Below are 24,785 nucleotides of genomic sequence, written 5' to 3' on the forward strand. Positions count from 1 at the left end.
CCTCCGCCCCCAGTACCACCGCCCCCAGTACCGCCGCCCCAGTTCCACCGCCCCCAGTACCGCCGCCCCAGTACCACCGCCCCAGTTCCACCGCCCCCAGTACCTCCGCCCCCAGTTCCACCGACCCCAGTACTACCGCCCCAGTTCCACCGCCCCCAGTTCCACCGCCCCAGTTCCACCGCCCCCAGTTCCACCGCCCCCAGTACCACCGCCCCCAGCTTCACCGAAGACAGGGGGCCCATGGCCAAGAGGACATTTCTTTTAACAAAAATTAAAGTCTTATCTTCTCCCCAAAAGAAGCTGAAGTTCACTGCAGCCCCACCCAGGGTGACACCCACCCGGGGTGGCTGAGGTCCCAGTAAGGGAGCCTGGCCAGCTCTTGTTTGGGTGGTCCTCCCTGCAGTCTGTCAGCGCTCCCCACCAACTTCCGGCGTCCAGCCCGTGTGGTGACCTGGGGAGTCTGTCCTCATCCTCTGTGGTCGTGTCACCCCCCCAGATCGGCCAGCAGCTCGCTCCCTCCCCACACACACGTCCACTTCTGGAAGGCAATGTGGCCGTTGCGTCCACGGGTCCAGGAGGGACAGCCCTGGCTGTGCCGTGTGCCCCGGCTATGGCCGAGGAGTACTGTCAGTGGGAAGAGGCCCAGAGCCACCCCCAGTACACTGATAACTAGCTTTCCGCCCCTCACCACAGACACCATGGTGGTCACCACGACAGACCTCTGAGAAGAGAAGGTGTGGCCAGGGCGGTGTGGCCAGAAGGACAGCCCCCCCCACACTGACACGTGGCTGGTTGAGGGGCCCCCAGCTGTGCCAGGAAGGCCCAGCACCCCCCTCCCCGGCTGTGGACAGTGCACTGCAGGGTTGGAGCGGTCTTAGCCTGGGGCCCCTCCCAGGTATCTTAAGCCTCTGACACATTCATGGTGCTGCGTGCTGGCCAGGGGCTAAGCCATACTGTCACACACACTGCGGCATCACACGGCAGGACACAGACACAGCCTGAGGGGCAGATCCAGGTCCTCAGTGCTGCAAAGAAACGCAGACCCAGCTGGGTGGCCCTGCCCTGGGAGCAGGCCTGAAGTTGCGAGAGGGCTGCAGAGCTCGGAGTGGAGCCCCACGTCCACAAGGGGCTCGTCACCTGGTTCCCCTGCCAGGGGCCAGTCCCTGAAGGACACAGGGGTGTGGGCCTGAGTTAGACGGGGCACTGATGGCAGAGAAAAGGCCCTGTCTTCCCTCCGGGGAGGCCTCCCTGCCTTGAGTTTGGGCTGAGGACCCTGCTCCAGTAAGAGACGCTAGCTTTTGGTTTATCTGAAACTAGAGAATAAATTGAGCCCCACAGACCACACTCAGTGTAGTCAGAGACAGTCCAAGAACAGCCCCGACGGGGTTCCCGTCCTGACCCCAAACATTCCCAGTGACACTAGGACTACCCCAATCCGAGATGCTCCCTGCCACCAAGTGCCCCAGTGCAGCAGCTCCGGAGGGTGGAGCGCAGACTCGTCCCCTTTCCTCCCAAGTCTGCACACAAGGTGAGGCTGGCCTGCTCCCAGCCCGGGTGGTAACTGTGCACGGCCACGGCTGGCCCCCCGTGACCCCTGCTCAGTCTGGCAGTGACCACTGAAGGCCTGTGGGTCCTGCTGAGAGGGGCCCGCCAAGGCGGTGGCAGAAGAGGGCTCTGAACTCTCCCGTGCTGTCCTGGCAGCCTGAGGGCAGTGAGGTCTTCAGGGAGAGTGTGACTTCCCATAGACTTTCACCTCCGAGGCGGGGCCAGGCTCTGCTGGGCCTCACAGAGGTCCAGGAGTCAGGACCAGACCGGGCAGCAGCGCAGAAGGTGGTGGTCTCCTGCGAGGGGAAGCAGGAGTCAGAGGTAGCCCTGCCAGCAGGAGGAGCGGCCCCAGCCCTCCGTCCCTGAGCAGCTCTCACCGATGACACAGAGCCCCTCTTGGGCCCGGGCGAGGGCCACGGTCACTTGGCTGGGGTCCGCAATGACGCCCAGGGAGTTTTTCAGCCAGTTCTTGGTCGGTCACGGGTCTATGTCACTCTTGTCACAGGTGCGGACCATGCTCACTATAACATAGTGCCACTGGCTCCCTGGGAGGCGAGGCGAGTCTGGCGAAGCCCCTGCCACCCACTCACCTGACCCCTCGCGCACAGGCCTCCCACCCGGTGCCAGCCCCACCCTGAATCTTGGTGATGGAACACACAGTCTCTCGTGGAACATCTTCCTGATGCTCAAGTCTCTTGCTGATCTCCGCCACCTGGGCGTTGTAGGGCGTGAGGATGGCAATGTCCTTGGGGCCCACTGTCCCCCTCAGGGGCAGCTCTCTGGCGATGCAGACCTGAGGGACCAGGGGTGCCGGTGAAGCCAGCCCTGATGTCTGTCCCACCCTGGGCTCCCTCAGCTCCTCTGCCTCCTCCCCCAGGGAGCCCTCCCAAGCAAGGGGTACCAGGGAGGGCCCGGGGGAGGGCCGCCACCACTGCCATCTCCTCATCCTTCGCCTTGGAATCCTCACCCTCTTCATCCGTAGACAGCAGCCGGCTCTTCTCTTTGCTCTGCAAGTGGCCAAAGATGACCGAGCAGCCCTTCTCGTCAGCGTGGCCCAGGACGCTGGGCGGCCTGCCCAGGCCCTGCCAGGTCTTCAGTTCCCTTTCGTAGAACTCCCCTGAGGGGAACGCACAGCTGTGCTCATGCTGGAAGGCGAGGACAGGAGTCAGGGCCAGGCTGGCCCTCGCCCACCTTGGGCCCAAGAGCTCTGGGCACTCAGCATGTGGTACTGCACATCCCACAGGCAGGCACCCCTGAAGTACCTCTGCCACAGAGACCGGTCCAGCCCCAGCTTCTGCAGCAGCTCACTCCTGACCACAGGCCGCAGCTGCTTGTGGTCCCCTAGAAGGACCACCTGGGAGGACAGGCAGGCATGTCCTGACCCCTCGGTCAGCAGCGCCCCACCCTGGAGCTGCCCTCCTATTCCCTGCACCTCTGCACCCCCAGGGACACATGCCTGGGCTCTCAGCTCCTGCTTTACCCACCTTCTCAGCCTGGGAGAAGTTCACCAGGGGAATGAGGGTCTCTGGCTCCGAGGCCACACCCGCCTCATCCGCAAGGATCTGACGGATGTCCAGGTCCTCAAGGCTGGAGGAGCCCTCATGCCAGCACGTGAACAGGACAGTGCGGTGCCGGTCAAGCTCGAATTTCCAAGCCTGCCCTAGGACTTTCCTGTACCTGTGGGGACACCATATGGTCACCCAGGCTGCACCCCTGCGCTCTAGGCCAGGAGGCAGCCCCGTGGCTTCAGCTGCTTACCAGCTGAAGATCTCCTTGGAGAAGATCTCCCCTTCCTGCAGCCGGGCACCGAGGCCCTGACGTCAGCCGCATGGGCGTTGGAAGACTGACGGACCCGGTGGTGCAGGGCGATGCTCCTGGGGGTGGGTGGCAGTGAGAAGACCTGTGTGAAGCCGTGTTGGCCCCTGCCCGAGGCAGGGCCAGCTGGACAGCCCCCGCCCCTCGCCTCCACCCTGTATAGAACAACAGTGGAGAGGCCGCACCTGAGGGTCTGGCTGGGCCTCCCCTCCTGAGGGGTCTTCTTAGGGGGCCCCTGCTGCCCACACCCGGCACTGGGCACTCAGTGGCCTCCTCCTGCTCCCTGTGCACACGAAGGGGCTTCAGCTTTGCCCTCCTGCTCAGGAGAAGTCCTGAGGAAGCCAGGGTGTGAGTGATGGCTCCCGGACCCAACTCCCCCGGGCAGAGCCCCTCCGGCTGCCCCGGTGCGCCTGCCAGCACGCCACCGACTGGTTGGAGGGGCTGCAGCACAAGATGGGCCCCCCCTCAGCTGGCCACTGTGGGAGCCACAGGCTGGCACCTGCTCCTCGTTTGACGTGCAAAGCCAGTAGGCAGTGTGGACACCCAGCACCGCCTTCCCAGAGCCTGTGGGCAGAGCATGGGGTGAGCAGAGCCCCCACCTGCCTGCTCGGGCAGTCCCGCAGCTCCAAGGTGGGTCCCCCTGGTGGGCCCCAGATGACCGTGAACTGCTTCTTCAGAGCCTCCCTAACGGCCTCATTCTGGCTTGGGTTCATCTTGTGATGGCCTCCAGGAATGTCGAAGGCTGGTCACTCCAGGAAACTGCTGGGGGTCCCTGAGGAAGGAGGCAGACCTCTGAGCACTGGCCGGGGCAGGGCTGGAGAGGTGAAGCCAAGGGCTCCCCATCCACCCACCTCTGTGGAGGGGCTGCTGGCTGGGTTGGGGGGTGGGCTGGCCCTGGGCTATGCTGATGACCCACGGGGATGCACGCTTGAGCCGACACACAGCTTCGTCTTGGCAGCTGGGGCAGGTGGGGGTGAAGATGGATACCGGACACCAGCAGGATCTTCCCGGGCAAGGAGCACTGCCCACGGGCCACCACCCCAGGAGACGGGGGTTCCCAGCCCAACCAGCCCATCCACCAGCCTCTCCCCGGAAGCCACTCACAGGCCCCGGAGCTGCCTGGGCAGCTCGTCGTCGGTGAAGCGGCCCCAGGCCTTAGCACCTCTTCCGGAACCACACCCATGGCCACGTGCTGAAGGAAGAAGGGCACCTACTTAGTCGGCCCAGCCCTCCTTTGGGCTTCAGTCCTCCGCCAGCCCGGGTGTCACCCAGGTATGTGTGTCAGGGTCAATGTTTCGGACAGGGATGACGCAGCTGGCCGGGGGCGTGGCGTGGCCAGCAGCCCTTCGAGTCGGATGCACGGGTAGCAGTGGCCAAAGCTGAGGTCGATGCCTCGCTCCTGGAGGAAGGCGGGCTCCAGGCAGAAGGTGCCCTGCAGCTGCCCCTGGGGCGTCCGCTCCGCCCCGCAGGGTATGGCCACATCCTGCAAAGTCACAGGATCGTTCTCGGCCGCAGCGCGGGTGGCCGACTCCAGGCAGCAGAAGGGCTCCCACATGTGGGCATCGTCTTCCACGTCCTGGTGCCAGTCCCGACCCACCAGGGGCACACAGGGTGAGAAGCCGTCCCCTGGCTGCTCCACGTGCTCCAGGCAAAGGCTGAGGCCAGGCGCCACAGTCCACAGCTGCAGGACCGGCTCCAGGAGCCCACGCTACAGGGCGGCACTGAGCTGGAGCTGTACGTGCAGTGTATCCCCACTGCCCAGCTCCCAGGCTGCCTCCACGAAGGGGCCGCAGGTGCTCCACCTCGCCTGTCCCGGCTCCCGCTGCTGGGGCTCGAAGCTGGGCTCGCCCCTCTGTCCGCCCTCGGCTTCTTCATCAGCCTCAGCAGCTGCTGCCACAGGGTGGAGTCCACAGGCTGGACACATGGGTCAAGCGGGGTGCTGGGCAGTGGGGGGCACTGCCCACCCACCTGCGTGGAGTAAGGGCGGCGCCGCCATAGGAGCTGCAGCCGCAGCCACCTGGCCGGTCACAGGAGTGCCTGGCCGGCTGCAGGGGTGCTTGGGTGGCTGCAGGGAGCTGCAGTGCACAGGGTCGAGGTCCAGAAGGGTCTTGTGGCTGGCTGGGAAGAACAGCTTGAAGCAGGTGTCCTCCGCGGCCACCACAAAGCCCAGCTTGCTTTGCAGTTGGGTCTTGAGCCAGGCGGCCAGGTTCAGGCCACAAGCCCAGTGCTGGAAGCTCTGGGCACACCTGTACTGGCAACTGAAGTCCTGGCAGAGCTCGTCAATGTCCCCGGGCATGTAGGGGGACCCTACTTGGCCCAGTGCCAGCAGGATCTGCCGCTGCAGCACCACATCCATGTACCTGCAAATGGGTGAGGTGGCCCAGGTGTACCTGTCCACCTGCAGCGAGTAGTGGCCATCCAGCTCCATGCCCTGGCGGCCGAAGACTGTGTGGCCTTGGGCCCTGCTCAAGTCAAGGAGGGCAGGAGCCAGGGAGGGGTGCACGTCGTCCGTGGAGATGAGATCGCCAGTTAGATGAAGCCCTGGGCGTGGGCTGCAAGCTGGAGTTACCTCTAGACGGAGACCAGGACGTGGAACTGCAGGTCTGGGGAGATGTAGGAGCTGAAGCTGCCCAGCCGGTGGTGGCAGAGGTGCAGGGACAACGGCACCCAGTCCTCGTGGTCCTGGCTCAGGGCTCTGAGCCAGCCGAAGCTGGGCTCACGCTGCACCCGCAAGGGTGTGACCCCCTTTGTACCCTCACTGTCCACCAGGAATTTGGCCACCTGGCTGTTGAACTGGACCATGTACTCCTCAACCATCATGTGGGCCACGCGGAAGCCCAGCACGCTGTCCCCGTCCAGCTGCTTGTAATGACTGTCGCCCCTGAGGCGGCGCTGGCGCAGCATGTGGGAGAAGTAGCACGCGGCTGCCACACAGGCGTCCACAGAGTCCAGGCAGGCTGGCAGCTTGAGGCCGGCGCCCCGGTGCCCCCTGATCACCTGCTCCACCTCTGTACAGGTCAGCTGGTGGTCAGAGCAGATCACAGCGGGTGCAAAGCACTCACTCTTGAGCTGGTTGCTGCCCTTCTCGGTCGTCAAGAAGAGGGAGACGGCTAAGTGGTCCTGGCCTGGCAGGAGGCTGGCTGGCAGCATGGACACTGCTCCTGGTCAGGGGCGTAGATGGTGGCCCCCCCGCCTGCAGGCCTCCAGGCCCAGCGCCCCCGTCCCTGGGCATGCAGCTGGCCACATCAGCGATGTGCGTGGCCACCTCATACGTGGGGCCCCGGTCCTGGGCGCTGATGGCGCCGTCCAGGTTGCAGGTGAGCGGGTGTCCGTGGCGAAGGCCAGGAAGCTGCGGCAGCCCTCCAGGCAGCTGGGCGCCCGGCTGAGCTCAGCGTGGTGCCTGTGCAGCGCCTCGCGGACCGAGGCCGGGTGTGGGGAGGCTCCTTCAGCCTGCAGGCCAGGTCCAAGATCTGGAGACTGCTCCCAGGTGGTGGCCTCGGGCAGCACCTTCTGGACGCCCAGTGGGTAGTAGAAGCGCTCCCGCCACAGAAGGACACACACCCAGAAGAGGCGGTGGTGCCAGGCCTCCACCGAGAGTGGCTCGTGCCCCACGCGCTGCACGCGGCCCTGCAGAAGGCGGTGGACAGGCACCTGCAGCGGGTCCTGCAGCCCAGCCACGAGGACCTTGGTGGCAGAGCCATCGATGGGGGTCATGACGCAGGGTTCCCACTCGTCCACATGGCACACGAACGCCAGCTGGCGATGCTCCCTCTGGTGAATGCTCAGCACGCGGCCCTGGGGCCACCTGGCCCAGCCGAGCACCTGCACCAGCGCCTCGTCCCCAGGGAAGGCCATCCCGCAGTGCAGGCGGCCCTTGAGCTGGATGGGCCCAAACTTCCCGTCGTCCAGCGGGACGCTCTCACCTCCCGGAGGCTCTCCCTCAGGAAGGCGTGGCAGCAGTGCTGCTGGGGCCACTTGTGGAGAAGTTTCTGCTGTTTGGCTTCCGGCAGGTTCACATACTGCCACACCGGCGGGGGAGACAAGGGCCGGGCGAAGCTGTCCAGCAGCCCATCCTCCTGGACGGTCACTGTCACGTCCCGGCTGTGGTCCAGGAGTTGCTGCGGGCGGGGCTCGTTGCTGCTGAGCTCCCTGTCAAAAGGCCAGAAGCCCACAGGGCCCTCGGGCTCCCTGATCTCTGGGGCTGACGGTCCTGCCACAGCGCCTCTGGGGACCATGCCCCTGCCACATGTGCTGTGGCCCACCCCCCACTACCCCCTCCTCTGGAACAGTGTCCCTGGCATCTGCTGCCACAAACCTTTCTGTTTCTTGGGCCGCAGGCTGCCAGCAGCTGGCCCAGCTCTGCTTCTGGATCTGCTCCAGAGACAGGCCCTCGGGGCAGACGGCGCCGTGCTCCACACACTCACGGAGGAAGCTCCCCCAGAGCTTGCTGCAAGCCTCCAGGGAGCAGAGGGCCACAGCATCGCCCACGGCCACCACCTGGGCCTGTGTATGGGTCATGACGGTGCTGAGCACGCGGGCGTCCGTGAAGCACCCTGGGGCCGGTGCCTCCGGCTCATCAGGCTGTGGGTGGTGTGCAGTGTGCCCAGCACCACCACCCGGAAGTCTCACCTGCAAGGGGGGCAGTTACAGGGTCAGGCTGGGCCAGAAGTGGGAGGGGAAGGGAGGGGGGAGGGGAGGGGGAGGGGAGGGGCCCCACTTCCCCCAGCACCGATCAACCACCTGGCAGATTCTCAAAGCTGCCCACAGACACCTGGCCCAGGTCCCGCTTCCTCAGCTCCTGCCTCATCGCGCTCACTGGAGACACACCACCAGGTCAGGTGAGGGGCCCCAGTGAGGCATAGCGTCCCCTGCCAAGGACGGGACCCTGGTTCCCAGGCCCTGGGAGGTGAGTATCTGAATATCTCAGCCTCTCATATGGAAGGAAAGCAGGCTGAGGAGGCCTACCAGGCCACGGGGGAGGGAGGCTTCCCCGGGAGACGGGGCTTGGGGGAAGCTGCCCTGGGCGGCAGGGTCTCACCTGGGCCCTGTGGGACACAACGCGGTGCTCCTCTGCTCCTGGTGGCCCCAGCACTGGGGCCAGGAGTTACAGACCTCCTGTACCTTCTCGACAACCTGAAGAACCTCGGCTGCATTCAGCCAAGACGTCGTGGAGACGTCGCACTGGGGCTGCCCGCCACGCGGCAGAACTGGAGCGGGTACCACCGGGGTGGCCAGGGATCTTGCCGCTGGCCTGGATGGAGTGGCCGCTGGCTAGGGAGACGTGGTCGGAGACAAAGCGGACAACGGTCTGGGTGGAGCGGTAGTTCTTGTACAAAATAGTGCAGCTCCTCTGGGCGACCTGGAGCGTTTGCTGCCGGTGGTGCTCGAGGAGGCGGTGCCGCAGCACGTCTGCCCCGGCGCCCGGCCACACTGAAGAGCCGGGCGTGCCCTGCACGTGGCTGCCCGCCAGCACCACTCGGGTGCCGGGCGCGGCGTAACGCAGGGGCGTGAGCGTCTCCCACTCCAGCATCTGGGAGGCCTGGTCAATGAGGATGTGGGAAAAGAAGCCAGTGGGCACCCCGAGCTGGCGTGTCCAGGAGGTGCTGGCCAACACAATGTGGTGCCGCTCCAGCTTGGCCCAGGTCGGCAGGCGAAAGGCCTGGTGGTCCTCTGTCAGGCAGCAGTACCTCAGCGTGGCTGCGTCCGTCAGGCTGGGTGGGAAGTCCGTGTGCACCACCCAGAGGGGAGCGGCCTCAGGGTGACCGCTGCTGACGTAGGGGTGGAAATACTCCGCAGCGTAGGTGTCGGCCGCCCTGTGGGGGAGAAGGGCACAGCGCCTGTCTGCTAAAGTGCCTCCCGTGCGTCCCCCCTGCCCAGACAACAGGCAGTCCAACCCGGCAGCACAGGGGACAGACAGAGAAGCAGGAGGTCAGTGCCCGATGAGAACCAGACAGCAGCAGAGCCCTGGGGAGGGCACAGCGTGGGCCGGGCCACCAGCGCGGCCCGAGACTGGGGTTGACCCCGAGCAGCCAGGGAGCAGCAAGACCTGGCCCCACCTCTCCGAAGGGGACCACCAGCCAGGGCCTCTGCCTGACACGGGCCCCTGGAGCCCCAGTCCCGTAGCCAGTCAGCCCTGGGCAGAGATGGGGAGCCCCGTGCTTGAGCAGCTGTCCATCTGGGGGGAACTATGACAGGATTTTCAGAACACCCAAGTCTCGCCCCAGGAAATGCTGGGTGGGTCCAGCCACAACCCTACCCACCACTCTGCCTGGCCCATGTTCCTCTGTGAGCAGGAGACCATGCACCGGGCCTGAAGCACAGGCGTCCCCTGTCCTCAGCCCGGTACTGACTGTCAGGTAGACTCTCAAATGCCTGGGACTGGCCCCAGGGGCTTCATTGCCACCCAGCCCAGCCCCCACCCTCTCCTGGAACTAGCCCCCGAGATCTCCAGTGAACCCGGGAACCAGCCCGAGCCCCAGACCCCCAGGTCCCTCCTCTTCTCCTGAGGTGAGGCCGGGGAGGCGGGAGAGCAGCCCAACAGCCCCAGCTCACCTGTCAGTTCGCGTACAGAGGAGCACCTTACGAGGGGCTGGCAGGCGACCTCCAGGGAGGCCATGGCCAGCGTGTAGGTCTTGCCCGTGCCAGAGGGGCCACAGACGAGCAGAGGGGGAACAGGCTGCCCCCACCCCAGGGCTGGTCCCCATGATGACCGCCACAGCCTGCTTCTGCCTGCGGTCGCCCTGCAGTGTGGGCGAGACAGGCCCAGGGCAGGGCAGGGTGCAGGCTGACAGGTCAGGCACCACCAGGCTCTCCTCTGGCAGCACGTCCACCGCCTGGTGCCAGAGGTGGAAGGGCAGCGGGTCATTCTGGAACTGCACTTCCAAGATGGGGTGCCCAGGCTTGGGCTGTAGCCCCAGGGCCGCGCAACAGTGGGCAGGCAGCAGCAGCCACAGCACCTGCCCCGAGTTGGGCCGCGTCTCCACCCACACCCCACACACCCTGGGATCAGGCCCAGGCATGGGGGCCACGAGCGCCGTGCTGACTGCGCGGCTCAGCAGAAAGCCCTCGTCCATGTCGGGCATCTCTCAGCGTACAGGGGTCCCTGTGGCGGCAAGAGTGTGTCCAGGACTGATGTCTCCAGTGCTGTCCTCAGGGATGCCAGGCCCCGACAGTTTAGCCTCGGGGGAGGACATGGGTCGGCAGCCCCTGCCCCCGCCAGCCCCACTCACTTGGCCACCGGGTGTCGCTGAGCAGCCTCCTCCTCACACAGAGCCCAGTGCAGTTTCTGCCGGGGTCGGTGGGGAAGATGGAGCCCTGGTCAGGGGCCTCCAGGGCTGGAGCAGACCCCGCGGACTTGGCCACCTGGGCACCGCCATCCTCTCCATGCCAGGCACCACGTGGCGGTTGCCTGTGTGCCAGCGGTCCGGCTCCTCAGGGAGGTGGCCAGGTGTGGCGTTGCCCAGGGCCCCGGAAGTGCTCCTGGCCCACCTGCAACTCCAGCTTCCTGAGCAGCACCAGCCGGCAGCCAAAGTCAAAGACCACCCATTGCTCGAAGGTGCCTGGGGAAGCGCTCTGCCTGAGCACCCCACCCGAACACGGCCAGACAGCTGGGCGTGCAGAAGTGCTCGCTCTGGGCAAAGACCCAGCCTGTTGAGAGGCTGGGGGCCACCAGTGAGACGTCTGCTCCAAAGTCTTGCTTGAGCAGGGCTACACATCGCAGGGGCTCCTGGGGCAGAAGATGGATGGTGAGGTGGCCTCTGGAATCCACCCTGCCCATCAAGGTCCAGGCTGCAGCACAGACCCTGCCTTCCCTCCTGGCTGTGACCCCAGCAGGGCCCTTGGCCTCTTTGAACCTCGAGGCTTCCTCTGCAAGATGGGGTCACTGAGCCAGCCTGGATAGCCATTGTGGCCCAGGTGATGGGGGCAGTGTGGGGCACTCAGTGGGGACCAGCCCAGCGCTCCCTCTCTGCACCAACCCCAGCGGGAGACACAGGCTTGCTCCAGATCCCAGACTCAGGAGAGGTTGCCCAGGGCAGAGCTCCGGACCCCAGACCCCAGCTGCCCCCTAACTGTGCAGCCCCTCACCTCAGAACAGATGGTGAAGGTCCAGGTGTGCGCCGCCTGCCTCTCCCAAGTCCACCGCACCAGGGGCCGCTTGCAGCCGACAGATACATGGTCAGGGGTCTCAGCCAACTGCCCAGGAAGCCAGGGGTCAGCAGGGCAACCCTGGCCCAGCCCTGCCCCCATTCTCACGGCCCCCACTTACCACCAATACCTCACTGGCACTGTCCTGGTACTCAGCCAGCAGCTTCTTGCAGTGAGACCCCAGCCCATCCTGCCAGGCCGCCGACCACCTCAGCTCCACGGTCCAGAATGCTGGGTCCACTCCTGCAGCTCTTGCTTTGCACCTTGTTTCATAAGTCCCCGAACTCACAGAGGCTGGGCCTGGCGGGGGTGGGGGTGATCAGCAGGCCACACGGGGGTGAGGGCCCTCAGCCCAACACTGGCCCGTCCATGTCGGGGAGCAAAGCTGATTCCAGGTAGAAGGCAGGGAGCAACCCCATCCCACCCACTGCTGCACACCCAGCACCTGGCAGGAGTGGCCTCCGTGGACCTCCCTTCCCCACCCCTCAGAGGCCACACAGAAGACAGGGAATCCTGGTTCCAGCTGAAGGGGGTTCATCCCCCATCCGCAAACCCCGCTTTCCCGTCCTTACCGCGGGTAGAGCTCCAGAGGGGCGAGCCCAGTAGGCAGGCTGCGGTGCTTCAAGGGCACGACTAGTTTCAATTCCAGCATCTGTGTGTGCTCCAGGGGGGGAGCAGTGGTTCTCGGAGGCCTCCTGGGAGCGGCAGGTGACAGGCAGGCGTGGCAGTCCAGCTGGACTCTGGGGCGCTGGCCGTGGAGGGCTGTGTGCCCATCCCCACTGAGGGCAAGGGCCGTGAGCAGGCCCTTCTGACCAAGCTGGGCCTCCCACACAGGCACCTCCACAGTGTTGTGATCACAGCGGCAGCAGGACGCGCCGTGCTGGCACCGACGCCCTCGCTACACGCATTTGCAGTAGGCCAGGGGCTGGTGGCCCCAGACATCTACCCGCACCGCCAGGACTTGCTTTCGACAGCTCCTTGTGCTCACGCGAGCCAGGAGAGTGGGGCAGTTCCCATGATCGAGCCATCAGCTGTGGGGCTCCACCGGACAGATGCCCGGGGGGCGGCGCTGGAAGCAGGGAGAGCAGAGTGTCTGGAAGTGGCCACCAAACTCCGCAAGGATGGCGTCGGCTGGGGCCAGCGGCTTCCCCTGGGCCACGCCGCTCTGCGCCCCCACCTTCACCCACAGGTGGCCAACGTTGTGCTCGAGCTCAAAGGGCCAGACTAGCGCCCCCTTGGGGCTCCTGGCAAAGGTGCACTGGTTGTGGTGGTGCCTGCAGCCAAGCCCCGGGCTGTAGTAGCGGCAGACCTCACAGCGCGCAGGCTGCGGGAAGCTGGGCGGGCGGTCCACCTTGCGCCAGACACTGCTCTCGGCGGCTCTCTTCAGGCGGGCCAGCAGGATGTCGCAGGCACAGCTGTGCTCCACCCTGCTCCGCAGATAGGTGCTCTCACTGAGATGTGGGGTGCAGCGGGAGCAGGCCAGACACAGGTCCACCAGGGCGCGCGGGCTGGCCAGGGACGGCTCCTGGGTGGCCTTGGGGCTGGTGGGCTGTGTGCCGGACCCTGGCAACTCCATCCCTGCTGCTGGCCTGGCTCCGGGGGTCCTCTGGGGATGTTCACCAAAAGTGGGAAGTCTGGGGCAAGAGCAAGGAATGAGGTCAGGAGAGCTGTACGCCCTGGGTCCAGGCTCAGACACACTCTCCTCTCCCACAGGCCAGGGGCCAAGGGAGCAGCAGCAGGGTCGAGAATTCTGCTAACATGATGGGAGAGGGGTGTCTAGTCCAGGGAAGCTGGGCCCCATGACGCTGACCTGACCGAGACCAGCCCAGCCTTGGCCTCTTGTAGGGTCTCTGGGTCCTGCCCACAAGGAGCCAGGCGGGCTGCACGGGAAGGAGGCTGCCCAGAGACCAGGGAGAGCCCTGGGAACCCAGGGCTCTCGGCGCCACCCCCCAGAAGCCCCGCTTCCAGGCCTTTGCATTCCAAGGTCCCTCGGGCTCTGGGTCTCCTGACTCCCAAGGACAGCACCCCTTGTTCTGTGACATGAAGGTTGTCTCCTGGGAACAAGGCACCCACACCTGCCTGGATGGGGCCATGGGAGGGGCCAGAAGAACAGAGCAGGTGGGAGGCAGGACCAGCAGCACCAGGGCTGCAGGAGGAAGCTGGACGGCGGGGAAGGGGTGGTGCCCAGCACAGCTGGGATTGAAACTGGTCCCTGCAGACACTGCTGGGCCTAAAAGGGAACTTTCAAGGAAAGTTTGAGAGCGACACGAAGATGATGTTTGACAAGGAAATGATGGAGCCCTGAGCGCCCTGGGCTGGAGAACCCTCCCGCTCCAGGGATGCCAAACCAGGGGCTGTCTGCAAATAGGGGTAAGTGAGGGAATGCAGGAACAGGAAGAGCAGCCAAGAAGCGGCAGTTCAGCAGTAAGAGCCCTAGTTCCTCCTCAAGGGACACCCGGACAGCTGACACGGTCTTGAGCTCTGCAGGAGCCAAGGCCCCACCAGGTGGAGGACGGGTTGATGCTGACTGACTCCTGGTTTCAATCAGCCAAAGCGTGGACTCTGTTGACCTTGGCCCCAAATCTGCTGAATTCTGCTTTGTTTGGGCCCCTTAACGAACCTGCGTGCACCCTCAGCTTAAGATTCCCCAGTTTTGCTGCTGAGGACACACTGAGTGGGATTCCTGCTGCCTTACCTGCTGCAGCTAGTTACTGCTTCCTCCTCCCGATCTCTGGCTCAACACCAAGAGGTAAACTCCGCTTTGGGTAACAAAATGTTCTGGAATAGAGTTTTTTCCAAGAGCACTTGTTAAAGAAGAAAACAATTGTACAAAACTTGCTTACAAAAATCAGAAGTACAAACAAAGAGAGAACAACAACAGCAAAAGTCAGAAGCAAGCCACGGGGCTGGGACGGAAGGCAGCCTGACACTGCTGTGCTCCGAGGTCACGTCACACGCCTGCTTCCTGCTTGGCGGGAAGGAAGAGCATACAGAAGGCGTCTCAGCACATGCACATCGTGACCTGTCCTCCAGGCCCTCTCTGGGTTGATGGGAGGGAAGGGGGCAGGGCACAGCCTTCAGAAGCATGACGCGGCCATTGGGGGCGCGACATGAGCTGCTTAGAGACAACAAAGCCCACGATGGCGGAAGACTGGACTTCCAGTCGACCCTGAGCCTCATGATGCACTCACACAATACTTCAGCTGCCACGTGACATCCCCACAGGCGCCGTGACAGTCCTGAGCTGACCATACAAGGCCCCAAAGTGGACTCCGGGAAGTCCCTGCCCCTTTCCCAAAATAGTTGGGATAATCCCCCCACTTGTTAGTGTCTAAAGTTCCCGAGCCCATAAAACCACCGCACCGGGGCCTGTCGTGCTGGGACAACCCACCCTCTGTCTAGGGACCGTGCATCTCCCTGAATAAATCCGCTTTCATTTTACTTTTGAATTCTTTCCTGCATGAAGCCAAGGACCCTCACTCTCAGGGACTTCCTGGAGACCAGGGACATGACCACCCTCACAGACCCCCATCACCCTGCATCGCCCTCTGGCCTCACAGGCATCCAGATCCAATAGCCCGTTTCCTCATCTCAGCAGGAATTCTCCCCCAAACTCCAGACGCAGGGTTCCTCAACCTCTTCAGCCCTCCCTCTCCTTGTCAAGCAGGCCTCACCCTAACCCTGGACCCCTCTGCACTCCCTACGTCATCAGCAGGTCCGTCCACACCGGCATCCCTGTTAGAACAGTCTTTTCAAAACTCTGCTCTGGGAGGGACGTGGAGGGACGTGGAGGGACTAAGTCTAGGAAAGGACAGTGGCCACAGCCTTCATCATGTGAGTGAAGCACGGAGTCTCCGTATCTCCCCAGGGTCCCTACCAACCACAAAGGGAAAGGTGGCTTTGTGGTGCAGACGCCCAGGGACAGGACGTCAGCAGAAATAGGACAGCCTGACTTCATGGGCGCTGGGCACGACGCACAGGGGCTCACAGGCAAACCTTAACCAGACTCAAGGAGACATCACAGACTCGGCAAATGACCCTCAGAACGTCCAGACCCAGAATGTGGCCTGGGTTCTCAGAGGGGATTTGTCAGGAAAGCACGCTTGTGAAATTACTAGACGGTTCCAATCTGAATTGGCATCAGTAATATTGCATCGATGCTGAACTTCCTCTTGACAACTGACAAGAAGTACCAGTTCCCACGTGAAGCAGGAGGGGTAAACGGCATGGTGCCTGCAACTTGCTCAGACGGTTCAGAAATGAAAGTTCTTACATACGACAAACCACTCAGGACACGATGTGAGCAGCTGGTCAGTCTAGAGTACATGAAAGTTCTTTGCACATTTACTACACATTTGTGTGCATTTGTTTGAAATGACATTAAATTAAAAAGTCACAGAAGCATCCTCTGACCCCCTTGCTAACGCTCGCCCTCTAAGGCCCACTGCCTTTGCCTGAAAACACTGGAAAAGCCCCAGAGGCCCCCCGCGGCATCTCCGCAGGGCCCAGCCACGTCCACCTGCAGTATGGTCTGGTCCTCGGCGGGGCCCAGCAGCCTCACCCAGCAGAACTCACCCAGCAAGACACCTGCCCCAGCAGAACTTTAAGGGCTGTCAAGAACCCTCCCAAGGACACACCCAGCGACCCTCCCAGAAGGGAAGGAGGTCACACCCTGCCCCAGGAGCAAGTGGGTTGCTGAGTCCATGGATGGGAGGGTCCCAGATCTCATCAGCATCCCAGGGGGTCCTGGTTTAGCTTGTGGGGAGGGATCAGCCTTCCCCTGGCTCATGGGGAAAGGGTCACAGGGGACACATCCCACTGGGAATGGGGGACGGGTCGGGGGGGCGATCTGACCATGAGGTGACACCCCAGGAAGGGTCTCCACCATGGCTAGCCCCAGCTGCTCTCCCTGACCTGACTCCAAAATGCCTCTGCATGGTGGGCTCTCACCTCCACCCATGCACCCCCACCCCACAACCTGAACCTCTTCAGGGGCCCCCAGACCAGTCCCTGAGCAGAGGGCCATCCTGGTGAAGACGCTGGACAAGCGCACCCTCCCCCTCAGGAGGAGCTGGCAGCTGCACCCCTTCCTGCCCCCACCTGAGGTCTGACCACTGGCAGGTCCTCCTCCAGGGCAGGGCCTTGAGGGCTGAGTGGTTCCTCCCTGTACCCCAGGCCCACCGCCCACCATCCTGGGTGCCCTGTCTCCATGGGGTCTTCCCCAGAATGACCTGCTGGAGATGCCCCAGTGACCACTGAGGGAGGGTGGGGTGGGCTGCACCCCAGTCCCACGACACGCCCTGACCGAACACGCGGACTCCAGGCGGGGCCTGTGCGCAGAGTCTGGCGTGACTGGGGTTCCAGTTGGGCCTCCAATGCCAGAGCCCGCATCCTCCCCGGAGACGCAGACGAGGCTTGCTCCCGAGGCCGGAGGTCTGAGTTCACACTCCTGGCCACACAGCCCACCGGGGTCTCCAGGACCTGCCGCTGCAGGAGGGGTTGGCCGCTGATGTAGTATCGTCTGCGCGGCAGATGCTGGGCTGCAGGGGACACGATCCTGCCTGTGGCCCGGAACACGTGGAGCGTGGGACAGAGCCCACCGCCAATGCTGGGGGAGGCGCTGGGCAGGGGGAGGGGTCCCATGACCACGGGCTCTCAGCTGGTCTTGGAAGGGCACTGGCCCAGGGCAAGGGCAGGCCGCCCCACAGACGGCGCTGGGGCCTCTCAGGGGCCTCTCACCGAAAGCAGCTCAAGAGAGATCATCAGCATCTAAGCTGAATCGCAGAGTTCCTAGGAAACAAGAACCCTTCACAGCCTTGGGGCTGGCAAATATTTCTTTAAAAGGACATGAAAAGCACTTTAAAAAAAGTCGATAAACTGGATTTCATAAACATCAAAAATTTCTGCTCTTTAAAAGATGCCCATGAGAAAAATGAAAAGACAGAGCATCGACTGAAAGAAAAGACTCAAAATACACATATCTGATAAAGAACTGTATTTTCTTAATCTTAAAACTCAATAAATTTGAAAAGCCCAGTTTTCTTAAAACGAACAAAATAATTGAACAGACACTTCATATCGAAAAGTATAAAAGAGGCCACATGCATGTTAAAAAGGAGCTCAAATCACTGGCCACCAGGGAAACGCAAGCCAAAGCCAGAGAGACACCGCTGGGAACCCGCTGGGAAGGCTCGGTTTGGGAAGACTGGCGGTACCTGGCGGACGGGGCGCTGCGGGGCAGGCGGTCCCGGAGAAGGAGGACCAGGCCTAGCTTTCTTGGCACGAGAAGCCATTTCTGGCCTCCCCGTTTCATGATCTGAGCTGTTCCCAATGCTTGGCCTTGAACTGGAGCAGCTCTCAGTAATAAGATGTGGTTTTAATTCATTTTTTATTTTGGGGGGAGGTAATTAGGTTTTTATTTGTCTGTTTATTTTTAATTAATATTTTTAATGCATGCTAGGCACGTACTCTGACCCTGAGCTACATCCTCCCCAGGAATAAGACCTTAAGGGAACAGAAGAACAAAGGACTGAAACCAGCAGGAGAAGTGGCAGGAGCAGAGACAGTGCGTCAGCTGTAAAGGCCCCATTTCCGTTTCAGTGGTGAAGACCAGCCTGAGGGCTCTGCTGCCCAGCCAGCGGGAGCCCAGCGCGGGAGGACGTGGCCTTTCTGACTCTCCCGGCTTCCATCACTGCAGCTCAGTCTCTGTCTGCCTTAGCCCCGAGTCTACGCTGAACTCTCCCCCTCTGCTCAGGCCCCTTCACCAACATGCACGCACCCTTAGCTCAAAACCTCCCCGGTTTTGCTGCTGGGGAGACACTGCCTGGGAAAGGCCCGCGGTGCCCTCCTTACTCGCTGCGACTCCTGCACCTTCCTCCTGCCCATCCTTGGCGCCGTCGTCTGTCAGCTCCACACACTCCGGGAGGTGCGTGCTGGTTCCGGGAGCAGAGCCGGACTCAGCCGCAGCACCGCGCCGTCCCCCACTCCACCCTCGGGACGTTGTTCCGCCCGCACCTCTGAATTAGGCTATGAAATTAATCCTGGGAAATTGTGCCTCAAAGGACAGACGCTTCCTGTGCGGGCAGCTGATCAGCTGGGTTTACGTGTGCTTGCGAGTACTTAGTTGACAGCTGAAGGAAATCAGGCCCTGACATGGCCAAGACGGGGTTCTTCTGGGCTCCGAAACTGAATTTTGAGCACGGGGTTAGAGCTGGCAGCCTTCTGTGCCTGCAGGGTCTGCTGGAAACAGCCGTGGTAAGTGTTTGCTCTTTTCTGAAACTCGATTAGCGGGGGAAATACAGGGCTGGCCCTTGGAGCCTTGGGATTGGAAAGTCTGCTAAATTGTTGAAATTTTAGAGAGCTCTCATCTCAGACTATTGCACCCATTTTCTTTATTTGTTTCAACTTTTCAATCATAGTGCACATCCCTTCCATTTCTTCTTCTTTTCCTTTGATCCTATCTGACCAGGTGTTTTGCAGCTTTTCGATATTTTGGACATAATTCCCAAGGTCAAATTCTAAATGAAGTTCCTTGACCTCCAGCTAACTTGAAGGTTTTCCAGAGGGTCACTGGAATACCTCAGAATACTCGTTTTTCTCTCCAACTCGGAGACAGAGATTAAATTAACCAGGCTTGTTGGGTATGTCAAATTACATGGGAAACTTTATCTAATGAGTGGGGATACAGCTTCTTAGGTTGTGTCATACAGGTGAATGCTATTAACACAGATGTTCTAGACATTATATGGAACTCCCAAAGTTCTGGTGTGTCCTGGTAAATGATATCAGTCACGATTTTAGTAATTATCTTAAATTCTTGTATGTCCCAGCAGTAACCACCTTTCTTCTTGTCGGTCGCATTGTAATCAGATCTTTAACCTTGCATTTTTAAAGACTTTTGTCATTTATGGACAGTTATGATTTTATCCTGATGTTTTGGCAAAAATGCTTCATCTCCAAAAAGATTCATAGAAGACTTTCTGGCAGGTACAGGTTTCTGATAACTTTCAGATCATAATGCTGAACTGGGTAAGAAATTAAAGAATTTCTTCTGGAAAATCTGATGGCTGCATAAAACTGTTAACAGAAGATCATGGATTAGTCACATAGGGCTGAGCAAACGTTATGAGTATGGGTATAATTTTTGTTTTTCTCTCTGAAATATTACTTACTGGGTTTTAATCTGCGTTTTCCAGATACAAGGAACCCTTTGGACTATACCCTGCAAGTAGAATTGCAACATTGATCCTTTCTCTCTACATAATCCCTCCAGAGTCTGGAATCTCTTAGGTTCCCAGCAGCTTTCTCAGGAATATAAGGAGGTCCAACTCCCAACTGGTACAGGAATCTCGAGGCAATCTGGGGACATCAAGGAGAGAGGAATTCACCCACATCTGTCGATATCACAGATGGAGTCCATGACACACCTCTGGCCTGGCTTTCTTGGCCTGGGTGTTTTTAAAGTTTAGCCTGAGATTCCTCATGAGAAGTTTTAGCACAGCCAACTTAAAAAGTCTACGTGGTCAGTTAACCAAACTTATCTCACAAACAATTAGTCTTAATTTGGCTATATTTGGTAGGGAAATGAGGGTAGTTTTAGAGAGAAGATTGCGCTTCAGTGGGTATTAAATTCTGGTTTTGCTAATCGAGGTCTGTGTCTACTGGCTAAGACTCACCTTCCAGACCGCACCCTGTAAAGTTTAGTTATTAAAAGTCACTCTAAGTTTGTTTCTGAAGCTCATCACAGTAACCGAACTTTGGGAGAAGATCGGATTCACCACGACCTGCAACCAGGAGATTACTCATGCTGGAAAAGACATCAGATAAAGTGCTCATTGCAGCCAGTTTGGAAAATACCTCATCAAGCCTCTCCCGAATGAACTGTGAGTCCTGTTTCTTTCTTTCTTTGTATTATGAGGGGGAGGTTATTGAGTTTATTTATTTATTTATATGTGGAGGAGGTGCTGGGGATGGAACCCAGGACCTCCTGCATGCTAAGCGTGCTCTCTGCCACCTGCGCTGCACCCGCCCCCTACAACTCCTGCTTCTGACCTGCAGCTTCAGTTAGGACCAGCACTGCCCGACCAGGACGAGACGATGACACCCGAAGCAGACGGCTGAGCCAAGATGCCAGGCCAGGCCTGCAGCGCTTACGGTGACAACTGCTCACAGTTTTGCTTATGAACCTGTGTATTTCCTCCTTGGGCTCAATCATACGCAAGTTTCAAAAATCAATCCAAATGCTGAGTTTGTGGCCAGTTACCTAAGCCTCATGCTCCCAGGTGGACTTGGTGGATTTCTCTCCTCCAAGGCGCTAACTGAACGGCCTTTAGAAATTGTATTTTAAAAGCACCGTACGAGCTGATGTTACCACCAATATCACTAGGCGAGACCCTCTTACTTGGCCAATTAATGGGGACTATTCTGAACCGGGCCATAAATACGGCTTTTCACCAGATGTTGACTATTGGGTAGCTCCTAACAGGACCCAGTGGTTGAGGAAACACGGTTATGAGCTTTGTTCGGGGTATGCTCCGTTGGTTTCCTCTGAGCTCAGGTCACCTACGGGTAGCCGTGCAAACAGCCCCTGTCAATCTGCGACATCAGTCTGTAACGTGAGCAAGCTGGTTTCTGTCAGGTTCCCAGTGATATGATCGTTTGGCCACAGTATTTGTTGACTCATCTTATGACCCATCAAGTGTCAGATTTCTGCTCTGAATAATCCTCTTCCCAGTTCAGAGAATACCAGGGAAATGGTTTAGTTCAGGAAGATCTTGACTTAAATCTTTGCTAATGACATTTTGGTTATCATCGTGGAACTTGTAAGGTGCTGGTTCCTTGCCTTTCATGGTGCGTCGTCTGCTCCAAGATAATGATGCCTAAGTGACCTGGAACTATAGATCACGTCTAGAGTTCTCTATACCGTGATGGACATACACCATGCGCATGTGAGAACATAGGCTTCAGTCTTACTGAACAACTAGAACTGGCTCTCAGCCCTTGCCGAACAGTCTTCTAGTACAGCCCCCACCCCCCGGCCCGAGAGACAGAACTGGCTGTTAGGACCCTGCACTGAGGGGCGCGACGGGCCCGAGGCAGGCAAGCAGCCACCCTGGCATCGAGGGACCAAACGTTTGCTCGCCTAAAGCTTCCTACTGAAAGACTAATGATCAAAGGGGGGGGAGTTGTGAAACAAAATACACATTTTACGGCAAAACAAGGACTTAGACGTGGTTTTTTCTCTGCCCGTTGGCCTCCTCTCTCCCAGCACTGTGCACTGTGTGTCTGCGTTGCGTGCTGACCAGGCCTGCCCGCTCCTCAGAAACGCCTGCCCGACTGTAAAAAGTGGCGTTCTCCCAGCATCAGCGAGACGGCTCCTTAAAGGCAACACTCCTTCTTGGTCCCGTGAGGGGCCATGATGACGCCTAAACCTGGACTGTGTGAACCGTCAGTAAGGCGCCATTTAACATACAGCCCTCTGTCTCGAAAAGTTACCTGACTGCCTTGACTTCCTATGGGCAGAACCGTTCTCAGAGGATTCTGAGATGCTGTTCCTGGGTTATAATCCTCAATTTGGCCCAAATAAAATTTCCATTTCTCTCTTAGATCAACTGATTAACTTTTCATCAGCGCAACCTGGAACGTAGTGGGGGAAAGCCCACGAAGTAAACAGGACGCGAAGGAGATGTCATTCAGTGCAAGTGGAACCCACCAAAAACAGTGTTTTTCAAACTTTTTGCCTGGAATCTGCAACCGCAGTTTCCCAAGTACCACTTTGACTCCACGTGATGCACACTGCGCCTCCTATCCTGCTCTCCTTGTTCCCTCTGTTCTGCTGTATCCTACTATCTTCACGTTTAAGAGAACACAATCTTCTAAACTGACTCCACAAACACTAAAATGTTACCGTCTGTTTGAAAGACGTAACCAAGAAGCTATGTCAACCGTTATTAACCAGAAGCCCAACCTTAAAATACATAGAGCACCCAGTTTGATCTATAGATTTAGGGCAATCCCAGTCAAAGTCCCAGCAGGTTATTCTGTGGACATCGGCAAGGGTCACGTCGGGGGGAAACAAAAGACCCAGAAGAGCCATCACGATACTGAAGAAGAAGAACAAAGTCAGAGGACGGACACCGCCCGACTTCGAGACTCACTGTAGAGCTGCAGGAATCAGGACAGCGGTTCTGGTGAAAGAACAGACAAACAGATCAATGGGGCCGAACAGAGAGCCCAGAAATAGACCCACAGATAGACTCAAGTGGTCTTTGACAAAATAGCAAAGACAGTCTCTTCAACAAACGGTGCTGGAACCACTGGACGCCCACCCACGTGCGAAGATGAATCGAGACCCAGGCCTGGCACCACGCACAGAACGAGCTCAGAGAGGGTCTCAGACCTAGAAGCAAAACGCAACACTCCTGGAAGGTAACACGGAAGAAAATCTAGGTGATCCTGGGTGTGGCGATGACTTCTAGGTACAACACCAAAGGCGTGATCTGTGAAAGAAATGATAGATAAGTAAGACTTCATTAAAATAAAATAATCGGTCCTGCAAAAGATAGTATTAGGAGAACTAGAAGACAAGCCACAAACTAGGGGAGTATATTTGCAAAAGACACATCTGATAAAGCACTGTTACCCAGATACACAAAGAATTCTGAAAACTCAACAATAACAAAACAAACAACCCGATTTAAAAACGGCCAATACTTTAACAGACCCCTCACCAAAGAAGACATACAGATGGCAATTCTCAAAACTCAGAAGCAACCAAGACGTCCTTCTGCAGGTGAATAAATAATAAACTGGGGTGCATCCAGACAGTGGAATATTATTCAGCACTAATCGAAATGAGCTGCCAAGTCATGAAAAGTCATGGAGGAAACTTAAATGCACTTAACTAAGTGAAGAAAGCCAGCGTGAAAAGGCTACAGACTGAGTGAACCCAACTGCATGACATTCTGGAAAAGACAAAACTATGCAGATGGCGAAAGGATTAGGGGTTGCCAGGGGCTGGGGAGATGGCAGGGGGAACAGGTGGAGCCCGGGAGACTTCAAGGCAGTGAAACCCCCCTGTGCGATGCTGTGCTGGTGGGCGCACACCACCATACACGTGTCCAGATCCGCAGATGCACAAGCGAGAGTGAGCCCTGGCGTGAACTTCAGGCTCCTAGTGACAGCATCCTGTCCGTGTAGGCTCACTGGCTTTAACAAATTTCCCACTGTCATGAAGCTGTTGGGGAGGCTTTGCCGGGGGGGGGGCATATAGGAAATCTCTGTATTTCCCACTCAAGTTTGGTGTGAACCTAAAAATAAATATGAATAATAAATAAATAAAATACATGATGTATTTTAAAGTATTTTATTTAAGAGATGTCAAATCAATTCACTAGACAAATTGGAGACTGTAAGTCACCTCTCTCAGAAACCAACAGATCAAGCTGAACAAAAAACAAATCCAAGTATAGAAACAAAAAACAAATCCAACAGCTAGTTAACTAGCCTGATCCAATAGATGCGAAACCCACTTGGCCAAGAGAAAACACACGTTTTGTTTTCAAGCACACATGGCACTTACAAGAACTGATGTGGTACAGGCACCCAGCTGGGTGGTGGGGACCCCGAGATAGGGGACCTAGGGTGGGGCTGTGTGGGGACTGGAGGGACATTTGGGAGATGAAGACCATGTGGGACAGGGCGGGGAGTCCCTCCCGAGGACACCTGGGCTCTGGACCCCCGACACTCGTCTGGTCCACACACCCTGCCATATACAAGTGCCCCTCCCAACCCGTGGACTCCTGCATCGGTTCTGCCAACGTGGGGCCCAGCCACACTGCAGGGAGTGCGTCTGGGATGGACCGTGCTCTCCCCATGTCCCTGGGAGGGGTGGGCCTTCTGTCTGTCGACTGGCTGTGTTGAGGCAGCACCTGTGCCCTTTGACCCTTTTCAATGTTTTCACTGATCAAAGAACAGATTTTTGTGGGTGTTCTGCAAATCACTGGAGGATAAAAGTTGAGTTAGAAGGGCCTGCCTTGACCTGAGTGCCCCCACCAGTGAAGGCAGGCTGCCTCACCTCGAGCCCCCACCCTTTCTGGACCCTGCTCCCCACCAGCCCTGCTCTGCTCCTGGTGGTCCTGGCCAGCCCAAGGCTGCAGGAGCCAGTGCACACGGGCCGCAGCTGAGTGAGGCGCCAGGTGCAAGCTGGATCCACTACCAGAGTTCGGACCTTCAGAGGAAGCAGCTGGTGCTTGGAGTCAGGGTCCCCGCTGCCCTTGGCC

At 59.2% G+C, this 24,785-nt stretch overlaps 2 protein-coding genes across 2 annotated transcripts; both read right to left on the minus strand.

Moving 5' to 3' along the window:
- Nucleotides 1-776: 776 nt before the first annotated feature.
- Nucleotides 777-12,522, minus strand: HELZ2 (helicase with zinc finger 2). The gene is given in 45 exon segments (XM_074347906.1): nucleotides 777-1,841; nucleotides 1,923-2,090; nucleotides 2,179-2,338; nucleotides 2,472-2,690; nucleotides 3,030-3,222; nucleotides 3,304-3,355; nucleotides 3,358-3,419; nucleotides 3,546-3,579; nucleotides 3,582-3,710; nucleotides 3,782-3,814; nucleotides 3,817-3,927; nucleotides 4,004-4,132; nucleotides 4,212-4,318; nucleotides 4,465-4,504; nucleotides 4,507-4,604; nucleotides 4,606-4,657; nucleotides 4,660-5,274; nucleotides 5,317-5,886; nucleotides 5,889-6,579; nucleotides 6,581-6,681; nucleotides 6,684-7,286; nucleotides 7,289-7,521; nucleotides 7,523-7,934; nucleotides 7,937-7,984; nucleotides 8,098-8,175; nucleotides 8,379-8,540; nucleotides 8,543-8,584; nucleotides 8,587-9,173; nucleotides 9,913-9,946; nucleotides 9,949-10,042; nucleotides 10,044-10,444; nucleotides 10,447-10,538; nucleotides 10,590-10,653; nucleotides 10,656-10,730; nucleotides 10,733-10,821; nucleotides 10,823-10,948; nucleotides 10,950-11,086; nucleotides 11,446-11,553; nucleotides 11,627-11,730; nucleotides 11,733-11,780; nucleotides 11,783-11,805; nucleotides 12,078-12,169; nucleotides 12,171-12,220; nucleotides 12,223-12,284; nucleotides 12,494-12,522. Coding segments are annotated over 45 exon segments (7,449 nt in total). The 3' UTR covers nucleotides 777-1,749.
- On the minus strand, nucleotides 11,672-14,401 carry LOC141574078 (3'-5' exoribonuclease HELZ2-like). Its single transcript, XM_074347658.1, has 3 exons — nucleotides 14,201-14,401; nucleotides 12,078-13,139; nucleotides 11,672-11,805 (listed from the first exon to the last, which is right to left on the minus strand). Exon 2 carries the CDS (start codon nucleotides 13,079-13,081, stop codon nucleotides 12,533-12,535), a length of 549 nt encoding a protein of 182 aa, XP_074203759.1. The 5' UTR covers nucleotides 13,082-13,139; nucleotides 14,201-14,401; the 3' UTR covers nucleotides 11,672-11,805; nucleotides 12,078-12,532.
- Nucleotides 14,402-24,785: the final 10,384 nt, after the last annotated feature.

This window comes from Camelus bactrianus, chromosome 19 (assembly GCF_048773025.1).
Source record: "Camelus bactrianus isolate YW-2024 breed Bactrian camel chromosome 19, ASM4877302v1, whole genome shotgun sequence".
NCBI lineage: Eukaryota > Metazoa > Chordata > Mammalia > Artiodactyla > Camelidae > Camelus > Camelus bactrianus.